Raw genomic sequence first — 27214 nt, forward strand, 5'->3', positions numbered from 1 at the left:
GAGCACCAAGATGTGACCAGGGTCTGTATCTCCAACCTGAGCATGTGCCGAATGGTACTGCCAGTCCCCATGCTCAATATACATTTTGGAACAGGATTCACAGGAACTTGTTTATACCAAGGAGTATGTATCCCTGTCTGGACCCAGAAGACAGCAGCAGGCTGAGGAAGGCGCCCACTGCTGGTTCTCTCCGCTTCTAACAGCAGTAACCTCTGGCCACTGCTGAGTTTTCCAAATTTGCTGACATACTGAGTGCAACACTTTAACAGCACCATTTTTAAAGGATTTTCAATAGCTCCTCTGGAATTCTGTCACCTCCACTAGCTTTGTTCGTTGTGATGCATGCTCCCTAAGGCTCACTTGACTTCACACTCCAGGATGTCTGTCTGGCTCTTGAGTGATCACACCATAGTGGTTATCTGGCTCTTGATGACCTTTCTTGTATAGTTCTTCTGTGTATTCTTGCTACCGCTTCTTCATCTTTTTGCTTCTCTTAGGTCCTTACTGTTTCTGTCTTTTATCGTGCCCATCCTTGCCTGAGAGGTTCCATTGATAGCTTCAATTTTCTTAAAGAGATCTCTAACCTACTTGCCTGCCTAACCAGATGCACCCTGACACCAGCCCATAGGTATACTCTTGTTCCAAAGGGATACGCACATCAACACACACAGAGCAGGTAAGTAGAGGAGGGGCAGAGCTTGCCACTAATTTGAATTTCCACCCCTCCCCTCCCCCACCTCCACAACACCTTTCTTTCTACTTTACCCCTGAATGATATCAAGTCAACATAAGGTGCTCAGAGCCACAAGCATGCCACAGTGCATTGAGCAAACTCTGCCAGAGCAGTGGCCTATGCTAGATCTCGCTCTTGTACAAGATGCTAACTACCATCAGCCAAATTCTACAGTGAGCTGATAAAAGGAGAGCGCCTTTTAGAGTCAGACTGCTTATGTTTCAGACATGCCTCAACCACTTCCTGCAAGAGTCATCACGGGCAAGTTCCTTAAACTATACATCTGGGCCTTCATTTTCTCCTCTGTAAAATGGATCAACTCGCTATTCAGGTTCTTGTAAGACTGCAAAGAGGACATCTAATAATGCCCAGCGCATAGCAAGGGCACACAGCCTGTTGGTGCCAGTTAGTATCACCATGAGGATGATGCTGTGCACTGTGAGCACTGCCCAACAATGGACTCCTTTAGTTCCCAACTCATTGTGAGGCAGGTATCATTTCTCCCATTTTACAGATGAGAAAACAGAGGCTGAGAGGGGAAATGACTTTCCCGATTTCACACACAAGAATGCAGCCTTTGAAAGCAGAGACTCTGGCTCTTAAAGAGGCCACACAGGTCCTCAGAGACCCACGTGGGAACCGCTGGCCACAGACAGGAGAGTGTCACGGCTGCATGGGAAAAGCAGAGAGCGCAAGGCTCATTGCACAGCAGCCACCTCAGTGTCCCCGGCTCCTGCCCCTGGGAACAGAGCTGGCCGCTTGTCACTCACGCCTAATGGACCCAAGAGGGGGGGCTGACACGCTCCCACGTCACCAAAGCACAAAGCCAACATCACAGCGGTGTCACTATCACAAAAATAAAAAGGCCAGTACAACAGGGGTTCCCACCGCTGGGCTGTATCCAGATGGGAAATGTTCAGGAGTAAACTCACCCAGTTTCTCCAGCCTGAAGTGAGCCAGGGCTGCGGGGGAAGGGCTCACAGCCACACAATGGTGGCATTGTCTTTCGGGAACACCAACCAGTCACAGGTGGGCGTGCACAGCAACTCTGGAGGTTTTGAAACTGTGCCTCTAGGAAAATACACCAGGCTGGTGAACTTGTTGGGAGGCACTGGCGAGATCTCGGGGAGGAGCACACAGGTGCCTGCTCACCCCACACCTTAGGCTGAGTCACCTTTGATGCCTGGGATGCCCCTGGCGTGCTTGTGCCCTGTGCTCCTGGGATGAGTGCTGCTCTGCACCACTCTCGACAGGACACACAGTCCTTTCCATTCGTTTCCCAGCTGATCGCCACCACCTGTGCACAAGGGAGCTGGGCCGCTGTTGAGAACCTGCTGAGTGCCAGGCGTGTGAACCTGTCATCTACAACGTCTTCCCACACCAGAGTGACAGCTGCAGGAGAACAGAAATTGTTCTTTTGCTCACTGAATTTTTCCAAAACATCCAATATGGTGCCTGGCACACAGTAGGAACTCACCAAATAACTGTGGACTAAATGAATCATCCCCATTTTACAGGCTGGAAAACAGAGGCTCTAAAAGGTTAAGAAACATACACAGGATCACACAGCTAATAAAAGGCGACGCTCTATTTGACCCAGGCCGCCTGGTCCTACGGCTACCAGCTGTCACCTCAAATGTGCACCCAGATCTCCCGAGGGCCTCCCTGGAAAGTCAAACAAGGCCACGTAAGGATGAAGACTTATCACTAGAGGCTTCAAAATAAACCCCCCGCTGTACTCCCTCTCACCCACTCGAACCTTAGATCTGAGTAGCTTTTGACCAGGATGTCTAGCATATCCAAGAGAGTCAAATGTCAGAGCCCACTTGAAATTTCTCGAGTCTTTTCTCTCCCTTCCTGTTTTCATTAGTTACTGACTGATTAGAGATACTTTCTCTCCAAGTGCTTCCCCTTTGGCTGTGATGGGAACCCGGCCCCTCCAGGAGGGAAAGGAGGGGAGGAGGAGACGGGGCTGCCGGTAGGGGGAGCTGCTGAGCACACTCTTGGAGCGTGAACGTTCCCAAACTCAAGAGCTTTTGAGAGCTGGCTGGCAGGGTGGCCACACCTGAGGGGCTGGTGACAACCTGGGTAACAATACAGACCTCCCTCCAGTCTGGTCATGAAACGACCTTCTAAATTTCAGCCTCCTTCCGGTTCTCCAAGCCCGCACAGTTCCCCTTACCTGCAGGCTGCAGGTAAGGGGATGCCGACCATTGTTTCTTGTCACCCTCTGTCCTGCCAGAATGCCTCAGTTTAGCTCCCTAAGCACAGGCTCCCCAGGATTTTGCCTCCACTGGGCCCAGTTACCTTGGAGTCCTAGGTAACTTCTGGCAGGTTGCTTAACCTCTCTGAGTCTCAGTTTCCTCTTCACAGGACTGCTGAGTGCATAAAGTGAAATGTTAGATCTAAGGGACCGCACATATTTGCACAGTATGCCAACGCTTTGTGACTTGAGCAAACCACTTTCTGAGCCTCAGTTTCCACATCTGTAACATGGGATAATTATCTACTACGAGGACTATTGTGAGGACTCAATGAAAATGTTTGCAAAGGGCTTAGCACAGTGCCTGGCACATAGGTAGAACATTTAAATATGAGCTTCCTCTCCTGCCTTGTCTCCATGCTCCCCACCCACAGATCCCTCTGGTACACCACTCACACATGGGCTCTCTGCCATGTTAACCTTCGGTCCCCACTTGTGGGTTTTCTAGTCTGTGTGTCCTTCCAACACCCCTCCGTTTAGCAGGATTCTCCTTTCTGGAAACCAGCCCTGACTGCCAGGCTTCTCTCCCTCCTCTGAACTCCTAATGCACCTACAATTAAATATACCTGTGTACCAGCTCCCAGCCCTTGTGCCTCTGTCCACACCATCCTCTCTCCAGCAGAGCCATCTCTTCCCCACCACCTGGCAAATGCTTATTTGGTGTCTTACAAGCCCAGTCAGGTGTCAATCCCTGTAAAGCCATTCCCAACTCACTGTCTCACTCCCATCAGGAAATTCTTTGTTCCCTCTTCTTTGGCTCCAAAAGCACTCTGCACATGTCTTCATCATGGCTACTATAACCATTCACATGTCCAACAGGGTCTTCTCCAGGGTAGAGAACAAGTTTTCCACACCTCTAAACTCTAGCACAATGCCTGACTCACTACAGGAGCTCAATTAACAAGTACTTACTGATTTACTGCAGGGTCAATGGGTGGATGGATGGAAGAGAAAGAGAGGGGTAGATTGGTGAATGTTCAGATGGACAGGCAGATGAATACAGGGGATGGATGAATGAATTTGTTCCCCTTCACTGCCTATAACATAAAGCCCCTTAAGTCAAGATGATGATTCATGTATCTTTCAGTCTTAGCACAAGGTATCAAATGGGCACTGGTAAGTAACACTTTCCTGGGAGAACTTCCAGCAACATAGTAGCAGGACCCACTTGACCATGGATATTAAAGTGAAAGTGAAGTCGCTCAGTCGTGCCCGATTCTTAGCGACACCATGGACTGCAGCCTACCAGGCTCCTCTGTCCATGGGATTTTCCAGGCAAGAGTACTGGAGTGGGGTGCCACTGCCTTCTCTGGATATTAAAGTCTATTTAAAAAGACACACACACCCCCGCACATGATATGCTACAGCAGGCTTGCACTAGCTCAGGAGAGTTAACCGGTTAAACTTTCAGGGAATCTGTGAGTTGGTTGTTAACCAGCCATTAGTGATAAAGGAATTATCAGAAAGAGAAATTTAAGAAAATAATTCCACTTACAAAATAAGATACCAAAGACTGAGTTTTCACCTTTGGGCCACACCATTTTCTGGTTGTCCAACTTTGCATTACCAGATTAGCTTGAAATTTATTCAAAACATTCTCTGAAAGGATGAATAGGAAATGATGTGACATTCCTGATCTCCATCAGTAGATATTCCTGATCCTGCTACAGCGCTGTCTTATGAGGCAATTCTGAATCCCAAGAGACCAATTCATTCATCCATAATCACAACTGCAGAATTTCAGTGACAGAAGAACCTCCAGTGATCTAACTCTAAAGTTATAGTTGAAGAAACTGAGGATAATTTAAGTTAAACCCATTTTATGTTATCCCCAAACTTAAATATACAGCCCTATATGGACCTAAAAATATACAGTCAAATCAGCCATGAGATCACAATAAAATATACATGAAGCAAATAAAAATGTACTCTTTTGTATGATAAAGCTGAACTTAGAAAATGGAACATCTTGAAAAAAGAAAATATCTCATCTAAAATTGTTTAATTTAAAATTTGTTCTAATTTTACTGAGATTTAATTTACATCTAATGACCTGCATATATCTAAACTGTACAATTTGATGCATTCTGATCTATACAGACCCATGAAATCACCACTACAATCAAGATAACAAACATTTCCACCAACCCCAAGAACTTCCTTGCAGCTCTTTGTAATCCATCCATCCCTCCACCACGGCTGCAAGGCTAACACAGATCCAGTGTATGTCATCACAGATTCACTCAGGCTTTCTGACCTGTACATAAATAGTATTATATGTACTTTAAAATTAAATTATATAAACTTACAATTAAATTTTTAAAGGTGGTCAGAGTCAAAACTCATCACTTTCCATTTATCTTTCTGTATTTTACTATTGTTCATGTTTAAAGTGATTTACATCTATTATATCCCTATTACAACCCACTCCAGTACTCTTGCTATCTGAATGAGGGAAATAGTATTATGCACATTTCTTGCTGGGAAATATTGAGAGCAGGAAGAGAAGGCAGCGACAGAGGATGACATGATTGGATGGCATCACCGACTCAATGGACTTGAGTTTGAGCAGACTCCAAGAGATAATGAAGGACGGGAGGCTGGTGTGTTGCAAAGGGTCGGACATGACTGAGCCACTGCACAACAACTTGCAAACTCAATTCAGAGATGCTGTTTGGTAGTCTGAGGTCAGCCTCGGTAGGAGGACTGATCTTGGAAAGCAGCAAGTGCTCTCTCTCAGTTGTGAGCCCACTGTTGACCACCAGTAGGCATACACAGGTAGAGGGGGGATATTCGTTATTTTTCCCTCTCCTCTTTACCACACAAGAAGGTGGAGGGTTTTTTGTTACGTAAAATAGTGGGTATAAGTGTGCAAATTTAGGTGAGTGCTTAAAAAGCTTAGCATCAGAAAGAAAGAATTCAGGGGGAGAGAGAGAAGAGGTTTGCAGCTGGACAGACTGGGAAGCAGAGAAGCTGCGTGGGTGGGAGGAGGGAAGAAGCCCTGGAAACGAGATCAAGGGGGCATTTGACAAAAGTTGTACGTGATCTCAACTCTCCCCTTTGAAATCTTCAATAAAAATCTATATTCTTACCAGTGCTTTCTAGGGCAAGTGGAATCCTTAGGAAGGCCTAGAGGTGCCAAGTCCTGCGTCTCAGTGGGTGACAGGACAGGAGAGACCCGCGATTAGGTGACTCATATTCAAGAGTGAAGAGCTTTGTCCACAGGGCCAAGTGGGTGGACGGCCAGCTCTCCGTATCCCTGTGCAGCACGGAACAGGGTGTTCATGGACAGGCACTCACTCCAGGACCAGGAATGCTGGCTGACGGGCCCTCTTGGCTGCCTCATCCTCTCCTGCACAACAGTCTCTTGGATTCTGGCTTTGGTCTCCCAAATATTTATGGTCCACAAGCTGCCCCGCCCCTTCCTGCTCCTCACACTGACTTCACCACCCACAAAGGTGTCCCAACTGGCTCAGCTCACAAAGCTCCCAGTGCCCAGGCATTGGGTCCTGGCCCTGTCTCAGCCTGACCCTGGCGATCAAAACTCACCTGACTAGTGTTCCACTCCATTCCACCAGGCTTCTGAGGTCCCAGGTACACAACTCTGCCAGGGATGGCCTGGTGAGTCACTGTTCCCAGCTAACATTTACATTCCCAACGGAGTCATCAATACTTTACTATCAGGATATGGATACAGGGAAAGGCAATCACACTGGCAAGTTTGGGAGACAGGTTTTCTTTAAATGTTAAAAAGATTTTTCAGGGCCAATCAGATCACTGCAGGTGAGCGGCTTATATAAACAATACATTGTTCATTACAATTCACAACCCCCAGGACAAACTGTGTGCATTCCTGGTAATTATTTAAGGATGCTCCTTTACCCAGGAAACCTGAGGATGATAGTTGAAGGATTTCCCCCAGGTCAGGTTTCTTGAGATTCAAGAGCCAAAGCACACTGATTCATCAGGGCAAAGCAGATCCAGAAAAGACCCCGTACATGGAGGTGGGGGCAGGCTCCTTTCTTACATCAGGGGCTGCGACTGGAGGTGAGGACAAAGGAAGGTGATCGGGTTCTCCTCTGGTTCCACCTAGAGAAAGGGGGCAGGGGAACAGCTGAGCGGCCCTGGAAAATATATGGGGTACCACATCTCCTTGCTCCTTGCTCACTTCCAAGCAGGTTTATGGTTGGCACAGGAGAAAGACAACATCCACAAATTTTTTGAATTTTATGTTAGTGACGAGGAAAAAATGATGTGCCGTGGTTACGAGGGTGAGGCCAGATCTGAGAGCAAATCCTGGCTGCACCTCTGAACATACCCAAATCTAGGCAAGTCACTTAAAGGCAAGCTCAGTTTCTTCATCAGTAAAACAGAGACAGTGGTACCAAGTGCTTGTGTGTGTGCGCTTAGTTGCTCAGTCGTGTCCGACTTTTTGCGACCCTATGGACTGTAGCCCGCCAGGCTCCTCTGTCCGTGGGGATTCTCCAGGCAAGAATACTGGAGTGGGTTGCCATGCCCTCCTCCAGGGGATCTTCCCAACCCAGGGATCAAACCTAGGTCTCCCGAACTTATGTTAAGAATTGATGAGAAAAATGTGCAGCCCCTCTGAGCCCAGGCACACAAGTACCCAAGGAGGGATGACGATGCTTATCAAAGAAGGTCCAGGGGCTCACAGGAGAACCTTAGAAGGTCTGGCATCCTTAAAAACTATCAGAGAGCGGCATCCCATCGGGCAGAGAGGCACTAGGCCTGGCAAAGACAGCACAGTGCCACTTGTGGGAAAGTTGTGTGACAAAGGCTTTAAAAATCTCTGGAGGCAGGCAGTTCCCAGCAGTGGCTGGCATCGCTCCGCCCCAGGACACGCTGCCCTGCTCAGTCTCTATTTAGTAGGAGTCTCCTTCCTTTCTGAGCAACTCCATGGCCAAGAGACTTGGCCACAGTGGAAGTGGTCATTGTGCCCTGGGCTCCTCTCCAGCCCAGATGTCAGGGCTCTCAGGCCTGGGGAGTCTTGGGGTTTCTGTGTTTTGTATTTCTACAATAGGCTTTCACTAGGAAGACTACCAGATACCAAGCTGGCCCCCAGGAAAGAAGGGGCCAACCTGGCCCACAGCACAAAAGAATGATTTGCACAAAGATACTATTTATTCTACAAAGTCCTAGAAGAAAGCCCCAATTGATTCGTCTCAAGAAGAAGAATAAAGTCCTAATTACAGCTCAGCCACTGCCTCCCACCTGCGGTGCTTACAGTTTAGAAAGCTCTTCTATAGAGACAGTCTAACCTGAGCCACTCCACAATTCTGGGGAAAAGGGGAGACTGCCACATTGCTTCTCCCCACTTGACAGATGAGGAACAGGAGAGCTGAGACGATCAAAGCTGAGCACCAGCACGGCGGCCCAGGTGTTCTCACTCAGCCCAGCCATCAAGATGTAGCCCGGCAGGAACAAACACCAGGCCAGGTCGTTGGCTGGCTGGGATGGGAGGAAGTTCTAGGATGGAAGGGGAGGGAATTCTCTTCCTGAGAAAATCGGGATTCGAATTCCGTGTCTGTCCTGCAAGACTCAGCAGGAGATGGAAATCCCCATGCAACACGTGAGAAGTCTTCACTGAGGCTCAGAACCACATACCACAGCTTCCTCCTACCGAAATGTCTATTTTTAACATCCTACCTCAAAAGAAATCTCTTCCCTGGGGCAGTGGGCCTAGGTCCTGGAGCTGAAAAGTCACCATAAAAATAATAACCCAAAGACACTCCCATCAATCACGCTTGGCCTGGGGTGTGGTTAGACCTCTAAAGCAAAAGACACAATGGTGTCCAATGTACCAGCAGGGCTCGGCCTCTAATAAGCCTACACGCCTGGAGGAGGGAGGCCACGGAAGCAGCTAAAAAATACCTGGAAGTCTCCATAGACAGGTCATACTGAAAATGGCCTCCAAGTTGCATCAGAAGATAGCTTCATGCAGGGAGATTTTTCCTCCATCGTTCATGCCAACTTCATTCATACCCTTGCACGTAAAGGAAGGTACAGACTACTTGCTGATCTAAGCAAACGTGTTGCGGACTTATACATTTTACAATCAGACATTCCAAGGTCAGGTACACACAGTAATCATGAGACAAATAAGGAAAACACACTCCCAGAAAATAAGCCCTTACTATACCTTATAACATAATGTTGCCTAGAAAGCTGGGTTGGGGGAGAAGACAATAAACTACACCATTGTTTGCAGACTAAAGGAAACATAGCCAAGTGACCAGTCTGATTATCCACCCAGAGAACCCCTCGGCCACAAGCATCAGGGTGGCCATCAGCCTGAAGGTCACATTAATGGTCTAAGGGTGAAGGAGGCAGAAAGGAAAAGAAGTACATTTTGCCTTTTCGCTCTGTGTTGCAAGCTCCCAAACGGAGCCCCCAGGATCAGTGGAAAGTCACAGAAGGCAGGTGCCATCTGGTTTGAAAGAGCCTGTCCAGGTTGCCCGACCAGGGCTGGCGGAGGTCAGAGGTGTCCTGCCTGGGCCATTCCCACTCTCACAGAACGAGTGATCGCTTCCCAGACAGATCCTTTCTACAGGGAAGCCCCTGAGTACTCCCTTATACCTCTTCAGCCACTTAACAGAGGTCAGTCTCACTCCGGGTTTGCACCTGCTGAGACCCACAAGTGAGAACACAGGCCTAGGCCTGCCACACCTGTTAGCGTCTTCGACCTTCCCCCGCCGCCCCCGCCAACCCCAACCCTGGGGCTGTTGCCTTTGGTTTAGGCAACTGTATCTTTTTCAGGCCATCAACAACTTCTAGACAGATTCTTCCCCATCTGCTCTAAAAATACACCACTGGGTCCTCACCCTGTGAGGACACAGGAAGTACAAGGTGACAGCAAGGTGACAGCTAGCTCAGCGAAGCCTTCTGCAGATGAAGTGCTCCTGGTCCCAGCTGGCACAAAAAACAAACTAGAGCTGTCTCCAAACACAAGCCCAGATGCAAACAGACTTCATCACCTCTCCCCAGGGCCCCTGCTGGTGGCCCTCCAGGTGGCTTACCACTTTATAATGGTCGCAGGACTCCCGACTCTGGCCCCGGGCAGGAACCCACAAGTTGATGCTTAGAGGCATGGCTCGACCCACAGCCCGCAGTCCCTGCAGTCCAGGGCCTGCGCCCGCCCAGGGTGTCTAGTTCAAAGCAGTGCGGAGGCGCGTGAAGCCTCGAAGGTTAATTTTAGCTGAAGTCACGCTCCTGCTGTGGTCAGATTTTCTTACACAGGCCACCTCCTGAATAGCGGCCACTTGTGTTACCCCAACGCTCTGGGCGGCCCGCTGGCCCTCAGCCCCATCCTGCGGCCATTCTCCCCACCTCCAGTTCCCCCACGGCATGCACTTTGCCCTCCAAAGTAATCAGACTGTGTTTCTATTTTCATGACACACTCGAGGGAACGAGATCACAGTTCCTTTTGCTGCCCCAGACACACGAACCTGGGGACTCGCTCCCCTCTCACTCAGGCCTGGCAAAGGCCGAGGGTTGAACAAACTTCACTTGAACCGGGCGGCACAGGGAAGAAGCCTGATGCTTCAGCTTTTGCAGAGGGGTTTTGAAAACCTTTATCTAAACCATTAGTTGCGTGGCACCCTCGGGTGTGTTGTCTTCTTCCTGACATTGTTTTTGTCGAAGGAGGCACAAGCATGCCTGCCTTTCCATCTCTTCTAAAAGGCTGATGGACAGAAATCTGCATGTTTCTACCCAGAGAACTTGCTCCTGCAAAGGAAAAGTGTGAGCCTTCATTCAACTTTGCAGAGGTTTTGAAAAGCCTACTGGGCATGTGCAGGGCCCTTGGATTCCAGATTTCAATAAGCGGAGGCTTCAGGAGGAAGGTCCCTAGAAGTTTTTCAGGCACGGCTCACTCCCTGCTAAGTTCAGCAATTGAGACCTGGGAGCTCACCAAACCTTCTGTGCTCAAATTGCCTGTTAGACTCAATCCTGACTTGCTCTTTAGATCACCTGTTTTCAGTGGGGACAGAACCATAAAAAGGCTATGGAAAAATTAAGCAAATCTAGAGTGGCCTACCAGTCTCCCAGCTGACCCCACAGCCTACAACTTTGCAGCAAAATGTTGGTGTGTGGTGTCTGCAGCAAATATTAAGGCCATGCGCAGAAACTGCTCTGTGTACGATGCAATGAAATGTCTTTGCTCTCCTGAGGGCTACCTATTACACTCCCATGGCGTCCTATGCCCCCCTTTCCGAAGACTCACTATGCTTGTATTGATTACTTCATTCATTCAAGTACTCTGAGCACATACTCTGCAGCAGGTATCCCCTCTAGGTTGGGAGGAGGCAGCAGTAAGAATAATCTATGGGGCTTTTTTCTACAGAGGACAAGAACTGGGAGAGACACTCGACAATAAACTAATCAGCAAGTTAGTATCAGAGAACAATGTTATAAAGAATGCTATAAAGAAAACACCGAGATGGGAATTCCCTGAGAGTCCAGTGGGGAGGACTTTGTGCTTCCACTGCCAGGGGCATGGGTTCAACCTCTGGTCTGAGAACTAAGATCCAGCAAGCCTCAAGGCGCAGCCAAAAAAAGAGAAAAAATGCAACAGAGGCTGAATGGTGACAGATGGAGTGACGCTATGGCAGGGAACTCAAGAATGGCCTCCCTAAGGAACGGACATTGAAATCAAGACCTAACAGCAAAACGGCAGCGATCCTGCAGTCTCAGGGCAGCAGTGTCCCAGACCAGCAGTATCAGCATCACCTGGCAACCTGTCAGAAATGCAGCTTCTCAGCGCCCAGTCCAGGCCTCCTGAGTCAGAGACGCTGAGGTTGGGCCTCAGTGGTCTGGACTTGAACAAGCTCTCCAGGTGATTCTCATGCAACTGCGGTCTGGGACCCACTGATCTAGAGGACGAGCATTCTAGGTGGAGAACTCTAAAAAGACAGAAATCTGTGGGTTTGCCCCTGGCTGGAATCCCCAGCCACCAGCCCAGTGCCTAGCACATAGTAGGAATTCACTATTTTTGACTTCTTGCTGAGTTTTAAGCCCCAGCACCCTGGAACACCGCCCCCCCAACCGCCAAATAACAGAAAGATATGAATCACAAAAGTGTTAAATTCCTAAAACTTCAGCCAAAGTACTTAAAAAGAAATAGAGGAAGTCATTTAGAATCCCAGGTGGCCAGTGGGAAGCTTTCCGTAATGCCTGAAATGCCAGCTGCTAATATCAACTCTTCCCAATTTAATAAACCTTGGCATCACAAAGTTGGCAATTAGATTTCCTGTAAAAGGCTAAATGTGGCGGCCTTCTGCTTCCTGGATTCTAAATTTCAGTAAGAAAGGCATTAGTGTGTGGCAGCTGGGATAATCGTTTAATTGATCTTTTCCACCCATGGAAGTCTCCCTTCCCTGCTTCAGCCCACTGAATTGTAAATCAATGTCACCTTCATTGTAAGCATGAAAAGGCAGGAAAAAACACCCCCTCCCCAAACCAAATAGGAGTCAGTTTCCTAATGGAGAACTGAGGCTCTAAATGCGTGCTGCCGTTCGCCCCCTCTGGCCTCCTCCTGGACCACCCACACAGCTGCACGCAGGCCAATGGGAGCTCCGGTGACATGCAAAGCAGGAGACCAGGCACTTCCTATGGTAGGGATTCCTCGACAGAAAGGGCGTGATTCCCACTCAGTCAGACCCAGTTCAAGTCTCCAAACTGAACCATATTTCTAAAGCATCTAGAAAGGCATTTGGCATGTAGGAACAGTTCAATAAATCACTTTTCTCCTCAATCATGCTGTATGTAATTTTACTCATTCATTCAACAAATATATATCAAAGACCCACTATAGTACTCTTGCCTGGAGAATCCCACGGACAGAGGAATCTGTCAGGCTATACTCCATAGGGTCGGAAAGAGTCGGACATGACTGAAGTGACTTAACACATCACATATATATATATATAATGTATTATACACACACACACACACACACACACACACACACACACACTTACTGGGGATAGAATGACGATCAAAACAGACATTGGAACTTCTTGTCTTGAGAGAGTGACAGGCATTAATCAAATAAAGATGTCAACTAAAAATAAAGAAAAAGATTCAGAGGGCACTTGTGGCAAATGCTATAAAGATGAGTGCATGGCACATGAGCCTATGATGGAAAAATTGGACCTGTCTAGAGTTTATTAAAATACAGGTGCCTGGATCCCAGGTAGGCATCTAAATCAATCTCAGGACATGGGGCCCAGGCACAAGGGTGTTTAATAAGTTTCACAGGGATTTCTCACTGCTGGAGTGGGAGGTTTCAGATAAGCAAGGGAAGAAGGCTAAAATGATCCATGTGGTAATTGATTTGAATTGGAAGCTCTATATAAATTATAAACTATTTTTAGTTTATAAACTAAATAACAGTTTAGAGTTTCAATACAACTGTATCTGTTTACAATAGCCAGGACATGGAAGCAACCTAGATGTCCATTGGCAGACAAATGGATAAGAAAACTGTGCTACATATACACAATGGAATATTACTCAGCCATTAAGAAGAATGCATTTCAATCAGTTCTAATGAGGTGGATGAAACTGGAGCCTATTATACAGAGTGAAGTAAGCTAGAAAGAAAAACACCAATACAGTATACTAATGCATATATATAGAATTTAGAAAGATGGTAATAATGACCCTATATGCGAGACATCAAAAGAGACACAGATGTAAAGAACAGTCTTTTGGACTCTGTGGGAGAAGGCCAAGGGTGGGATGATCTGAGAGAACAGCACTGAAACATGTATATTATCATATGTGAAACAGATTGCCAGCCCAGGCATGATGCATGCGACAGGGTGCTCAGGGCCAGTGTACTGGGATGACCCAGAGGGATGGGATGGGGAGGGAGGTGGGAGGGGGGTTCAGGATGGGGAACATATGTACAGTCATGGCTGATTCATGTCAATGTATGCCAAACACCACTACAATATTATAAAGTAATTACCCCCAATTAAAATAAATAAATTAATTTAAATTAAAAAATACAACTACATAACTGACCTATATGTCAATAGTATATTGTTATAAATTGCTGCTGCTGCTGCTAAGTCACTTCAGTCGTGTCCGACTCTGTGTGACCCCATAGACGGCAGCCCACCAGGCTCCCCCATCCTTGGGGTTCTCCAGGCAAGAACAGTGGAGTGGGTTGCCATTTCCTTCTCCAATGCATGAAAGTGAAAAGTGAAAGTGAAGTTGCTCAGTCGTGTCCGACTCTTCGAGACTCCATGGACTGCAGCCTACCAGGCTCCACCGTCCATGGGATTCTCCAGGCAAGAGTACTGGAGTGGGGTGCCATTGCCTTCTCCTTGTTATAAACTAATGTTTATCTTAACTTAGATACAGTATCTATAGACACATGGATTAGTAGGCACACATTTATTTCCTTGTTTCTAAAGGATCTAAAACCAAAGATATCCCAATAGCAACAAGCACATACAGTGTCCATATCCTGGTTTCTCATACCATATACCTACAATATAAGGAGCCACAGTTCCTTGGAGAAATGGCTGATCATCTTGGAATGCAACAGAAAATATTCAAGTTAGGCCTGGAGTATATTATAGTGCCAGAAAGGAAAGATATGTCCCTACACCAAAAACACGTGGATGGGGTTTGTCACCAGGACCCAGGAGCTAAATGAAAGCACCTAATGGCCAATGCTGGAACAACTGACCAACAAGAGTAAGGAAGTATTGGATTAAAACACAAAGTAATAAACAAATACCCAGGAGTCCACATGCGTGTGTCCATGGAATTTTCCAGGCAAAAATACTGGAGTGGGTAGCCATTCCCTTCTCCAGGGGATCTTCTAGACCCAGGGATTGAACTCAGGTCTCTCACATTGCAGGCAGATTCTTTACCATCTGAGGCACCAAGGAAGCCTGAGAAATAAAAGACTGAATCAATAAATAAATGAATGGAGAGAAGAGAAAAATCTCCCATGCAAAGAGAATTACAAATAACGTATGTCAATATTCTGTTCTCAAGGGGGTGCAACATGAACTGCCACTCCTTTTAAGCGTGGGCTGCACAAAGAGAACAATATGGAAAGGGTGGGGAAGAGTAACTTTTCAGAAGACCTGACAAAGACCAACCCAGAAGGATGAGCAAAGTCAGCATGTGCACCTGTCAGGCATGTTGACAGCAGGTGCCCTGACAGAGGGCGGTGAGGGTGGCCCTTGACCTCTGTGGTCTTTCTCCCCAGAACCCACAGTCTGGGTCTCATCATGAGAAAAGCATCAGAGTGATCTCAACTGGAAGGGGCCCCTTTACCAAATATTTCACCAGTACCCCTCAAAACTGTCAGGGTCATCCAAAACAAGGGCAGTTTGAGAAAATGTCACAGCCAAGAAAAGCCTAAGGAGACATGGCAACTAAACGTAATAAGGTGTTCGGGATGGGGTCCTGGAACAAATGAAAGACATCAAATTAAAAAAAAAAATCCTTAAGAAATCTGAATAAAATGCAGACTTTAGTTAATGATAATGTTTTAATATTGGCTCATTAATGACAGCAAATGAACTCTAGTGATATATTGTTAAAAGCAGGAGAAACTGGGTGTGGAGTATATGGCAAGTCTCTGTGCTATCTTCCCAGCTTTTCTGAAAATTAAAATCTACTTTAAAAGTTTATGTAAGAAGATAAAATTCAAGGCTCCACAACTGACTATAGTATGCAGCCAGGTTTGAAAACTGAACTTTGAAACACCCATGGATAGACTATGGATTTAGCCATGTCAAGGGCAGAATGCCTTGCCTAAATTTAAACCTGGGGCTTCTTCCCACATAGCTCAGTCGGTAAAGAATCTGCCTGCAGTGCAGGAGACCTGGGTTTGATCCCTGGATCGGGAAGATCCTCTGGAGAAGGAAATGGTAACCCACTCCAGTATTCTTGCCTGGAGAATCCCATGGACAAAGGAGCCTAACAGGCTACAGTCCAGGGGTTCGCAAGAGTCGGACACAACTTAGTGACTAAACCACAAAGTTAAACTTAGGATCACAAAATTTCAGAAACATAATTTATACACACTCACACACTATACACATATGCCATGTATATAAAGTCTATACTCTCCTTATTATATACAAGAAACTTCCTGCAAGGGTGAATTTCCTAGAATGCTCATTAGTAACTGTTAAGGATAAAAGGACTTAACAAAAAAAGGGGGCCATTCAAAACTCCAGGTTTTTCTTTGATCCTTTCAAAAGGGCTATGAAAGAACTATTTGTGCCCAAAGAATGTGTTGGGAATCTCCCAGTTAACAACCCTGGGCCCCAACTCAAAAGATCGCATTTGTTCTTAAAAAAAGATTCTGCATTTGATTCTTCCTCACCTTTAAAAGGAGGAATCAAAATGCCTGAGGTTCTCTCAAGTTTACCAGATCAAAATATGATGTGAGACGTTGTAATAAACAACGTAATTAGAATACACCATATCCTAAGATCTTCAGTAAGTAAAAAACGTCTCTGAAGTGCATTTAATTCACAGTGGCCCCATGATTTGAGATTTTTAAGAGGGGAAGAAACCATCCTTCCTATGATTGGAAACACAAGCCAGCTTTCACCAGCAGTAGGTGGCAGCATTTCTGTTTTTCTGGGCTACATTCTACATAATTGTACCAACTAACAGACAATTAAAAGACAAGGGTTTTTCAAGGCCCTACTGCATAACCCATGTTTTCCATTAAAGGATACACTCTTTCTACAGATCACTTCTGCCAGAGATAACAAAATCACATCTCTCTCTTTTTTAAAAAAACAAAAGAAAAAAAAATAAAGTGACAAATTAATTTCCGCCAACATAATACAACTAATTCAATCATGTTGTGCTGGCCATCTGCTTCACAGATGCAAATCTAACTGCATTTTCTACTGCCTCATAACTTGCTTAATTCTGTTAGCTCTGGTGACCCTGCTTTTGTGAGCATTTCTTAATGGGACCGTCCCTGGAAGCTTCTAGACAAGGAATTGGCTGAGCCAGAGAAGTGTTTCTCCAAGAAGCAGCAGTGACGGAGCCCCCTCCGGCTGGCTGCCCATCAGCAAATGAAGCTTTAAACAGGGCAGCCACGACGGACAGAGTTTCAGCTGCACTAAACTGGATAACGGGTACCAGGGAGCACTTCCTATATGTCAGGCACTAAGACCTTGACAGGTATTTGTCATTTAATCATCACAATCTGAGTTAGTAACTCATGAGGCACCTGCGGTTCGGAGAGATTAACACACTTACTCAGGTCTCAAAAACAGAGCCTGTGAGATCTGACAGCCCATTCCACAGGCTAGTATGCAGGTTGCTCAGCATGACAAGGGACTTCCCTGGTGGCTCAGATGGTAAAGCATCTGCCTACAATTTGGGTGACCTGGGTTTGATCCCTGGGTTTGGAAGATCCTCTGGAGAAGGAAATGGCAACACACTCCGGTACTCTTACCTGGAAAAGTCCATGGATGGAGGAGCCTGGTAGGCTGCAATCCATGGGGGCGCAAAGAGTCGGACACGACTGAGCGACTTTACTTCACTTCAGCATGACAAAGTGGTCTGCCTCTAAGCCAGAGGCCCCAAAGCAAGCCTGGGACAAATGTGCAAAATGCAGGATTTCAAAGAAATCCTGGAGAGCCAGCTGCAAGACTTTCCCTGATCCATCAGATAGAGAATATAAAAAGATTAAAAAGCAGACAAAAGGGATCTGGAGAAGGAGGCTACAACTTCAGAACTCTGTGTTATAAGCACATGCTGTACCCACTACTCAAATCTGGGTCGGGGCTGCTTCAGTGGGGTTCCTGGGGAGCCCAAGATGAACGTGCCTGCAGTTCGGGATGTTGTGGTCTGAGATCCAGCTCTTGCCCTCAGAATCCAGAGGGAGTGAGGGTATGCCTGACGCTTTCAGTGACGGAGTCAGGAGATGATTACAGGCTGATATTAGCCTGCAGCCCCCACTGCTAGGAGCTTCCCTGGTAGCTCAGATGGAAAAGGATCTGCCTGGAATGCAGGAGACCTTGGTTCAGTGCCTGGGTCAGGAAGATCCCCTGGAGAAGGGAATGGCTACCCACTCTAGCAGTCTTGCCTGGAGAATTCCACAGAGGGTTCATGGGGTTGCAAAGTGTAGAACATGACTGAGCAATTAACACTTTTCACTTTCGCCTACTGCTGGGACAAGAGATTTGGTGTTTTCTTGGAGGAAGCACACACCAGGGTTCATCTGGGGTCCTACAAAATGGCCCTTGAAGTGCTCCACAAAAGACAGACACAGCTTTAAGAGCAGGCAGTGAGCTCAGAAAGGACCAAAGGACCCATGGAGTAAGGACCTTTCTTCTCTGCCTCCCTCCTGGGGGGTGGAGGAGGGTGGACCACTTTCACTCTTTCTCTGCAGGGGCCTGGATTCATGTTCAGGCTTTGATTAATATTGGGATAAAGAAGTTTGGTACGTATATACAATGGAATATTACCCAGCCATAAAAAAGGAACACATTTGAGTCAGTTCCCATGAGGTGAATGAACCTAGAGCCTACTGCTCAGCATGAAGTAAGTCAGAAAGGGAAAAACAAATGGCACCCCACTCCAGTACTCTTGCCTGCAGAATCCCAGGGACAGGGGAGCCTGGTGGGCTGCTGTCTATGGGGTCTCATAGAATCGGACACGACTGAAGCGACTTAGCAGCAGCAGCAGCAGCAATGCATATATATGGAATCTAGAAAGATGGTAGTGATGAACCTATCTGCTGGGTAGCAATGGAGACGCAGACACAGAGCACAGACTTGCGGGCACAGTAGGGAAAGAAGAGGGTGGGATGAATCGAGAGAGTAGCATCAAAACATACACGTTACCATATGGAAAATAGATAGCCAGTGGGAATTTGCTGTGTGATGCAGGGAGCTCAAACCCAGTGCTCTCTGACAACCTAGAGGGGTGGGATGGGGTGGGAGGGAGGTTCAAGAGGGAGGGGACATATGTATAACTATGGCTGATTCATGTTGATGTATGGCAGAAACCAACACAATAGTGTAAATTAATTATCCTCCAGTTAAAAATAAATACATTAAAAAATATTAGACGGGGTATTCTAATTTCTCATCTGAGACCATCTTTGCAAATTAGTTGACCACAGGACTGTCTGTAAAAACAAACAGAATGGTCACGGGCTATGACAGCTTTCATCCCATGGCAGGAAAAAAAAGAAAACTCACAGGCTTTGTCCACAATCCATGCATGATATTTATCCAATATGCTGGTTACATGAGCAGTGCAGAGTCCCCTGGGGAGTTTTTAAAAAAACCCAGATGCCCATGTCCCACCTCCAAGGAGTGATTCAGTAGGTTTGAATGACCCAAACACCTGCCTTTCTTTTCAAAGTTCTCTAGAGAATTCTGATGCCCTGGCAGGACTGAGAACTATCAGATCATGCTTTACATACAGATTGCCTCTGAAAGGAAGAAAGAAGAGCATTTCATCAACACCCAAGTTACTTCTTAATATTTAGAAAATCTGCATTATTCAGCGAGAAGGGCAACATGGTCATTAAGTATGTCCCGCAAAAGAAGGTTTCTAACACTGCTTTTTCTCATCTCAAAATGTTAGCAAGTGGTGGCATACAAAACCAATATGAGGGAGGCAGGGGAGGGAAGGACTGGGAGCCTGGGGTTACTGACTTCTATTTTTAAAAATATATTGTCATATATAACATATGCAGAAAAGCAATCAAAGCAAGTTTTAAGCTCTGGAACACATTTTTACAAGATGAACATGCTTTAGGGCTATCCCCAGAATAAGAATCACAACAGATGATGGGTCCCTGAAGCTCCTTCCTTGCCCCTCTGTTACTAACCTCCCTCACCCCTTACCCTAACTTCTGTGTGCTTGATTGCTCAGTTGTGTCCAACTCTTTGTTATCCCATGGACTGCAGCCTGCCAGGCTCCTCGGTCCATGGGATTTTTGAGGCAACAATACTGGATTGGGTTGCCATTTCCTCTTCCAGGGGATCTTCCCGACCTAGGGATTGAACCCAAGTCTCCTGTATCTCCTGTACTGCAGGCAGATTTTTTTACCTGCTGAGCCATCCTAACTTCTAACTCCACAGATAAACAATTGCACTTTGATAACCAGAATGGCTTTTTCAAGGACAGAATGCCCTCTGCTAATTAAGTTTACTCCAAACGATATAAATAGAATTCACTGTTCCCAGAAAAAAGAAAAGATATGAAAATATTATAATCAATTCTCCACCCCGTCCCCAGAAATGAATCTTCACTTTAAAGATCAGAGAACGGAGATACAGAGATGTTATTTGCTTAAGGTCCAGCAGTTAACAAGAAGCAAGGCTGAAACTTGACTCAGGTCTTCCACTTTCAAAGACCAGGTACTTAACCACTACACCTTCCTCCTTCTAAGAGTCGCCATTAATATGTTATAGCAATCAAGATGTTCTTTTCCCCTGGTCCCAGGCCTGATCATGTTTCAATGTTTAGGGTGAAGATGTACAGATGCTTGGGATGAAAGAGATCTGATGACACCAGAGGTGACTGGTGCAGGACCATTTCCTCCTCAGCACTTCAATGTCATGGCCACGAAGAAAGAGTTATCACAAACCATATAATATCCCTTTGATGGAGAAACAGAATTCAGGAAAGGAATATTTTCCAATGAGAAGTTCACTGGAGAATTCAGCCATCTACAGAACACACTAGGTTATAAAGCCAGAAGGAATCTCGCCTGACATTTGAGGGCCTTGTTTATTTTCATCTAAGGGTGTGGGAAAGAAACTCCATGAAGATGGAACGCTGTGACTACCCAGGCAAATTCAGCATGAACGCGCTTTTAAAAATCGCATGTTCAATCAAGTACTTAACTCCAAGCGACTGAACTATCAGGGGACAAAATAAATAAATAAAACCCTCCGGGGTGACACTCCCGGTTCAGAAATCAGACACGCATGGCTTCATGGAAATTATCCAGGCTTTGAAGCCAGGCAGAAGTCGGTTTGAATCCTGGCTCTGTCGCTTACCGACTGACCTGGTGGCTCTGGGCAAGCAATTTACCTTGAGACACTCAGCATTCTCTTCTGTGAAATGGAGGTGCGAATACCCCAGTTTAGAGCGCTGCTGAGGGAATGAGAGGTCCCCTGGGGAAAGTCACAACCACCAGAACACAGAACTCCCTCAACATTCCGCAGCTCCTTTTTCTGAAGAACCTAGCTAAACACAGTTAGATGTTTCAAATAAATGGATAGAGACAACCAGATAAGGAAAGGCGGCTCCTGGCACATGAAATTTTAATGTCAGCGACAGTTCAGGTTTGGGTCTAGTCAATAAGAACCATAAATAGCTGTCACCTAATGGCCATGTCCTCTTGAAAATGGGTTATTCGTCTGAGTCCATCTCCCAGAGGACAGCTGCAAATACCATCAATACTGGCACTAAGCAACAGCCTTATTTATAGCCAAGGGACAGATTCCAAAGATAGAAGAGGTCATGGAGGCTGAAACCTCTTCTCTGAACTCCCAAATTCCTAGAGGACTGAGAGGTGAGGCTGGAGAGCAGGTCTTACAGGAGTGTCTGAACACAGTGGGAAATTATCCATGAGTGAGAAAAACTGAAAAGGAAGGAGAGGTTTGGAAAGAAAGCAGCAGCCATGAGAGGAGGAATCGTGGGTGATGCTACGTAAGCCTGGAGCTGCTAAGTCAGCCACGACCCTTCGCGAGACTTGCCCCCCAATCTCTTGGCCAACACCTAACTGTTAAAAAGTGGAAGCCCTCTCAAAATCTATCAGCATGTTCAAGGAGGGCCAGAAAGTCTGCCCTTGGCCACACCTGCCATTGAAAGCCCTCTCTAGTGCCTACAGAGTCAACTCTCAAAGTCTAAATTTGACTTTCAAGAACTGTTACTTAAGCCTCTGCTTCTGATTTTCCAGTCTCCCCTTGAATTTAGTCCAGTGCCACCACTGGCGATTTCTTATAGAGAACCACCTCTTTCCAGCCTCTGGGTCCTTGATCCTGCAGCAGGAATGCACAAGCTTCACACATTGGAATCCCGTGCATTTCTCAAAGACCAGTGGGTTCAAATACCACTCTTCCCCCTAAAAGTTTTCCTTAGGCTTTCCATCTAGGTTCTTTTTTTTTTTTTTTTTTTTTGCAGGGTCTACAAATAATTTTATTGAACAAATAACACAACAGCCTTCCTAGATTGAGGACTACCCTCCCCAAGCCATTTCTCACACGCTTAAAGCACAGAGTTTGCACAGTAAGGAATTAAAAAAAAAAAATAATTTCTATGTAGAAATCAGACTCTGCCCCAATAACATCACAGACTAGACTATTTACAAGCTTTCACATTTTAAGTATTCCTATTATGGTTGTTTTCTCCTTTCTGCCCCTATCCAGGGGCTCCAGTACTTTTCTCTTGACTGATACTGAAGGGAGGGGTATACTGTAGGGAAAAGGTGTGGTGGGCTCCTCAGAGCTACTGGCACTAGCCCTAGGGTGCTGTGCCTTACCACAGGGTGGTGGATGTGTAAGGGCAAGGGGGATTAGATACAGTAAGTGGGATGGGGCACAGGCATCCAGAGCCCTTCCTGATCCCCATCCCACACCTTCTCAACTTGGAGTGGGGGGGAGGGGGAGAAACAACTAGTTGCAGTGGGGAGGGATCGGGCCAGCCCTGGGTAGAGGGAGAAACCTCCCACACCAGTCCCTACTCCTATTAACAGCCAGCAAAGTGTCCATCCATCTGGGGCTGGGAACAAACGGGCAGGTAGGCAGGAAAAATCAGGCTTGTTCTGCCCCCAGCCTCTGTCCAACATAGGAGGAATCGAGGTAGCAAACGGCTGAAATGCTCCAACAACGAGAGGGTAAAGGAAGTGAGGGAAAGGAAGTTCCCACTTTTGTAGAGCTCCCATTGCCCTGGGGCTGGAAAAAGGCAGACCTTGCTTGTAAAGTGCTGTAGCCTCTAGCAGGGCTGGGCCCTAGGCAAGCTTGGAAGAATGCAGGCCAGGCAAGGGCACAGGAACCAGGCATTCCTGACCAGCATGTGCCCTGCCATGCTCCTTGTAGGGATTGCTGGGAAAGGTGGACTGGTAACTCCGCCATCAGCCCTCACCAGCTTCCAGCCATCTCTGGTCCACATACAAACAAACACCCAACCAGCACTGTAGGACTGCCCTGCTCACAGCTGAAAGTTCCAGGCCAGTGGAGTTTATTCACGGTTGTGGCCCCAGCCTAGGTTCCTCAATAGAAGCCACACCTTGAGCCTGGGGGTGTCTTGCTGGGGCAGGGGGTGTTTATGCCTGCCACCCCCCAGGCTCACACCTCATAGAGGATCACAGGGAAATCCACGTGGATGCGGGGGGGATCCAACTTCACGGTGCCCTGAGGAATCAGGTTCTTATGCACCCGCCTCAGCTTGGCCCGCTTCTGCCCGTTCTTGGTGACGATTGTCTCCTCATAGAATTCGTGAGCCAGATCCCCATCCTCGTCATAGAACATGGAGCCGCGGCGCGTGAATACGAAGGGAGGCACGACTCGGCCTCGCGGTCGCACCAAAGCTTGCTCAGCGACCGCCGCCTCTGGGCCGCCGCCCCCCGCCGCCGAGGTGAAGGGCCACAGGCCCCGAGCTTTGGAGCCGCTGGCGCCCATGTCAGGGCCGCCGGCACATGGCGGGCCCAGCGGTAACTTCGCTCTTACAAGGCCGTCGGCGCCACCATACCCTGCCTGGGCCTTGGCTCGCAGATGCCGCCGCAGCCGCTGCCGCCGCCTTCCGCAGGCTCCGCCGTCTCCCTCCATCTAGGTTCTTAAGGGTCTTGACTCCTACTTTACATTTGAAGGTCTCTGAGGGCAGGAGTTATGATCTTTATCTCCATATTTCTTTGCAAGTTGAGTGCCAGTAAGTTTTTGTTGGATAGATGAGTGGATGGATGAAAGGACAGAAGGAAGAATGGAACTGATGGATGAAGAACATGAACAGGAACATGACTTAGAACAGCAGGGAACATGATGGCCATTTGTCCACAATGTCATTTGTCATTCAGTCGTTTGCCAAGAAATGGAATGTGCTGATTATCACAATATTCTGATTAAGGAAGTGCTTCCCTCCCTGAATACTGTTCACAGATTTGATCACTGGTAACTGACTACCTCAGTTCAGTTCAGTTGCTCAGTCATATTCGACTCTTTGCAACCCCATGAACTGCAGCACTCCAGGCCTCCCTGTCTGTCACCAACTCCGGGAGTTTACTCAAACTCACGTCCATTGAGTCAGTGATGCCATCCAACTATCTCATCCTCTGTTGTCCCCTCCTCTTTCCACCCTCAATCTTTCCCAGCATCAGGGTCTTTTCCAATGAGTCAGTTCTTCACATCAGGTGGCCAAAGTATTGGAGTTTCAGCTTCATCATCAGTCCTTCCAATATTCAGGACTGATTTCCTTTAGCATGGACTGGTTGGATCTCCTTGCAGTCCAAGGGACTCTCAAGAGTCTTCTCCAACACCATAGTTCAAAGTGAAGTGAAAGTGAACTCGCTCAGTCGTGTCCAACTCTTTGCGACCCCATGGACTGTAGCCCACCAGGCTCCTCCGCCCATAGGATTCTCCAGGCAAGAATACTGGAGTGGGTTGCCATTTCCTTCTCCAGGGGATCTTCCCGACCCAGGGATCAAACCCAGGTATCCCGCATTGCAGGCAGATGCTTTAACCTCTGAGCCACCAGGGAAGCCCCAAGAGCATCAATTGATTACCTCAAGATGGGCATAAAATCTACCTTGCATTTCAAATGGAATAAACAAGACTGTCATTTCTTGATGACTCACAAAGCACCTGGATATCTTGCAAGACTCAGGCTTAGGAATCTCAATGGCCACTGCACTGGGGTGTGAGAGAGATGGTTTGCACAGCACTGATTAAAAAAAGAATCCTAGACAATTAGACATAAGTTGGCTGAAACCATAATTGAAAATAAGTGTTTTTTCGACAATCCCTTCTTCACTAGAGTCTTACAAAGCTAGGATGACCATTACAAACTTTCCACCAGATAACCCTACAAAGCAGCAGAGAGGTGAAGAAATCCACCCACCCACATCACCCTGAAGTGCATGTCTGACTCCTCCCCTCAGACCCGACCAGCAGACCTGAACTAAGAACATCAGCAGTGAAAGTCATTAAGCACTTGGCCACAGATGACATTAAAACATCTCACCCTTGTCTCACACTTCATCCCACCCTCCCCTCCTCCAAGTTGTTCTGACCTTTGCCAAATGTTCCTAGACGAGACCCATGCTTGTTTGATCATTTCCCAATTCCACCAGCCACAGATGGGGAGAGGCAGAGGAAGCACATGCCAAACCAGTCGGGCTGCTATTATTTTTAACGTGGCTCCTGGGTGCTTGCAGGCAGAAGAACCGGTTCTGCTGTACACAGTTTCTCCACTGCCAAAGCCAGGAGAAGCACTCTGGGCTTCCTGGGCCTGTGGGCCTCCGCCACTAGGGTGTTCCCAAGTAGTCACTGGGCAGCTCTCACTCACATCAGGCACTTTCCCGAGCCAGGGCGCTCTGTGTGTGCGCTCAGTTGGGTCTGACTTTTTGTGACTCCATGGACTGGAGTCCACCAGGTTCCTGGGTCCATGGGATCTTCCTGGCACGGAATACTGGAGTGGACTGCCATTTCCTCCTCCAGGGGATCTTCCCAACCCAGGGATTGAACCTGCATCTCTTGAGTCTCCTGCATTGGCAGGCGGGTTCTTTACAGCGAGCCATCTGGGAAGCCAGGGCACTCTGCTTCCTCCCAATTAATTATAGGCAGCACCTCTGAGTCCTCACTGAATCTTCTGAGGCAGGGATTACTACCCCTGGTACAGAGAAGGACACAGACGCTAAGAGGTAAGAGAGTCACCTGAGCTGCGCAGGGTTTGAATCCACATCTGTCCTCATCGGGAAGCTATGCTTCCACTCTTTCTCACTGCCAAGTGCTCCCTTGTCCTCTGCCCCCATCCCAAACTGAGCCGCTGTGGCAACCTCTACAACTAGGGAGGGGCATGAAAGAGTGAGCTGATACTCACCAGAGGACACGGGCCCCTACTTGGGACAGGGCGCCCCCTACTTAAGGCACTCTGTGTGGTCAGAGGCTCCATCCGAGTGCAATAGATACACTCGTGATTCCACTGCAGAGCTCTGATAGATGCCCACCTGGAAGCTGGCTGGTGCCAAGAACCAACAGAAGGGAATGTACTGCAGAAATATTAACCTTGGCAGTCTCCTGCCACAGTAAACCGCTGGCTGAGCTTTAATGAAATCATGCACCAGAGCAGAAACATCTGTATTGCTGGTTAAAATAAACCCCAGTCTGGAATGCACAACTGTCTTTGCACAAGGACACGACAAACCTGGAGAGAAATGGAAAGGATGCCATTCGCTGCGATCAAAATGACTGTTTAGAACCAACAGAGGACAGGCCTGCTCACCTCTGTGCTCTCCAGTCAGGCTTACTAGCTTCTATCAGATGAAGACATGTACTACATTTGAGCAACCCAGGCTTTCCCAGCAGGCTTATTAGTGTGGGAGAGCAAAAGTCCTGCAAACTGCCCATCCCCACCGACCCTCTCTTGTCCCCACAAAAGCATTTCCCAGGATGAACACACACTAGGCGGGCACAATGAGGCCTAACTGCTTTGTTAAGTATCCTGAATAAATCATTCATCCAAGCCAAAATTAAAGCATGGACATACCCTTAGTTTAAAAGATATAATAATAAGAAATCAGTCTACAGATCACAGGGGTCAGGGGAGGCCTCAGCAATGCCATAAAGTCGCTGTAAAAGGGTGACATCTTCTGTGCTAGGTGGCCTTCCTCAAAACACAAATAGCACACGACCTCCCGGAATTGGAAGTAGAGTCAGACAGTCGTAGCGTTGGAAGCCCTCTTGCCTGATCTCCCTCTGCCTTGATACAAAAATCCACTGCCAAGTTTCTCTAAACTCTCAACTCCTAAGGAGGCTATCTGACACTGCCTTAGAGAGCTCTTCCTTTTGTTAAATTTTGGTTTTGCTTGCTGGGGTAGAAGCCCAGGGATGAATCCTTCCAGCCCTTCAAGGAAAGAAGGTGGCATAATAAGTCTTCCGTGAGTCTACATATAATGAAAGTCTTTCAACTTCCCCTAAACAGTCTGTAGAACAAAGCTGCAGTCCTTTCCCACTTGG

At 47.2% G+C, this 27214-nt stretch overlaps 2 protein-coding genes across 13 annotated transcripts in view; both read right to left on the reverse strand.

The window, feature by feature from the left end:
- The window catches only part of NAV2 (neuron navigator 2), a 771667-nt gene that overhangs the window by 292322 nt on the left and 452131 nt on the right, over positions 1–27214 (reverse strand). Inside the window, exon 1 of one of the 12 annotated variants that reach the window (XM_044943487.2) lies at positions 10034–10458. The exons of 10 other annotated variants lie outside the window; for them this stretch is intronic. In XM_044943487.2, the coding sequence (XP_044799422.2) occupies positions 10034–10105 (72 nt within the window). In that variant the 5' untranslated portion in view covers positions 10106–10458. Of the gene's footprint in view, positions 1–9363; positions 9583–10033; positions 10459–27214 lie in introns of those variants that run through there. One more of the 12 variants, XM_044943485.2, reaches the window with a different exon arrangement.
- On the reverse strand, positions 23209–23827 carry LOC123465810 (tumor suppressor candidate 2-like). Its single transcript, XM_045165816.1, has one exon. The coding sequence runs from the start codon at positions 23810–23812 to the stop codon at positions 23333–23335; it is 480 nt and encodes a 159-aa protein (XP_045021751.1). The 5' UTR covers positions 23813–23827; the 3' UTR covers positions 23209–23332.

Source organism: Bubalus bubalis, chromosome 5, assembly GCF_019923935.1.
Source record: "Bubalus bubalis isolate 160015118507 breed Murrah chromosome 5, NDDB_SH_1, whole genome shotgun sequence".
Lineage (NCBI taxonomy): Eukaryota > Metazoa > Chordata > Mammalia > Artiodactyla > Bovidae > Bubalus > Bubalus bubalis.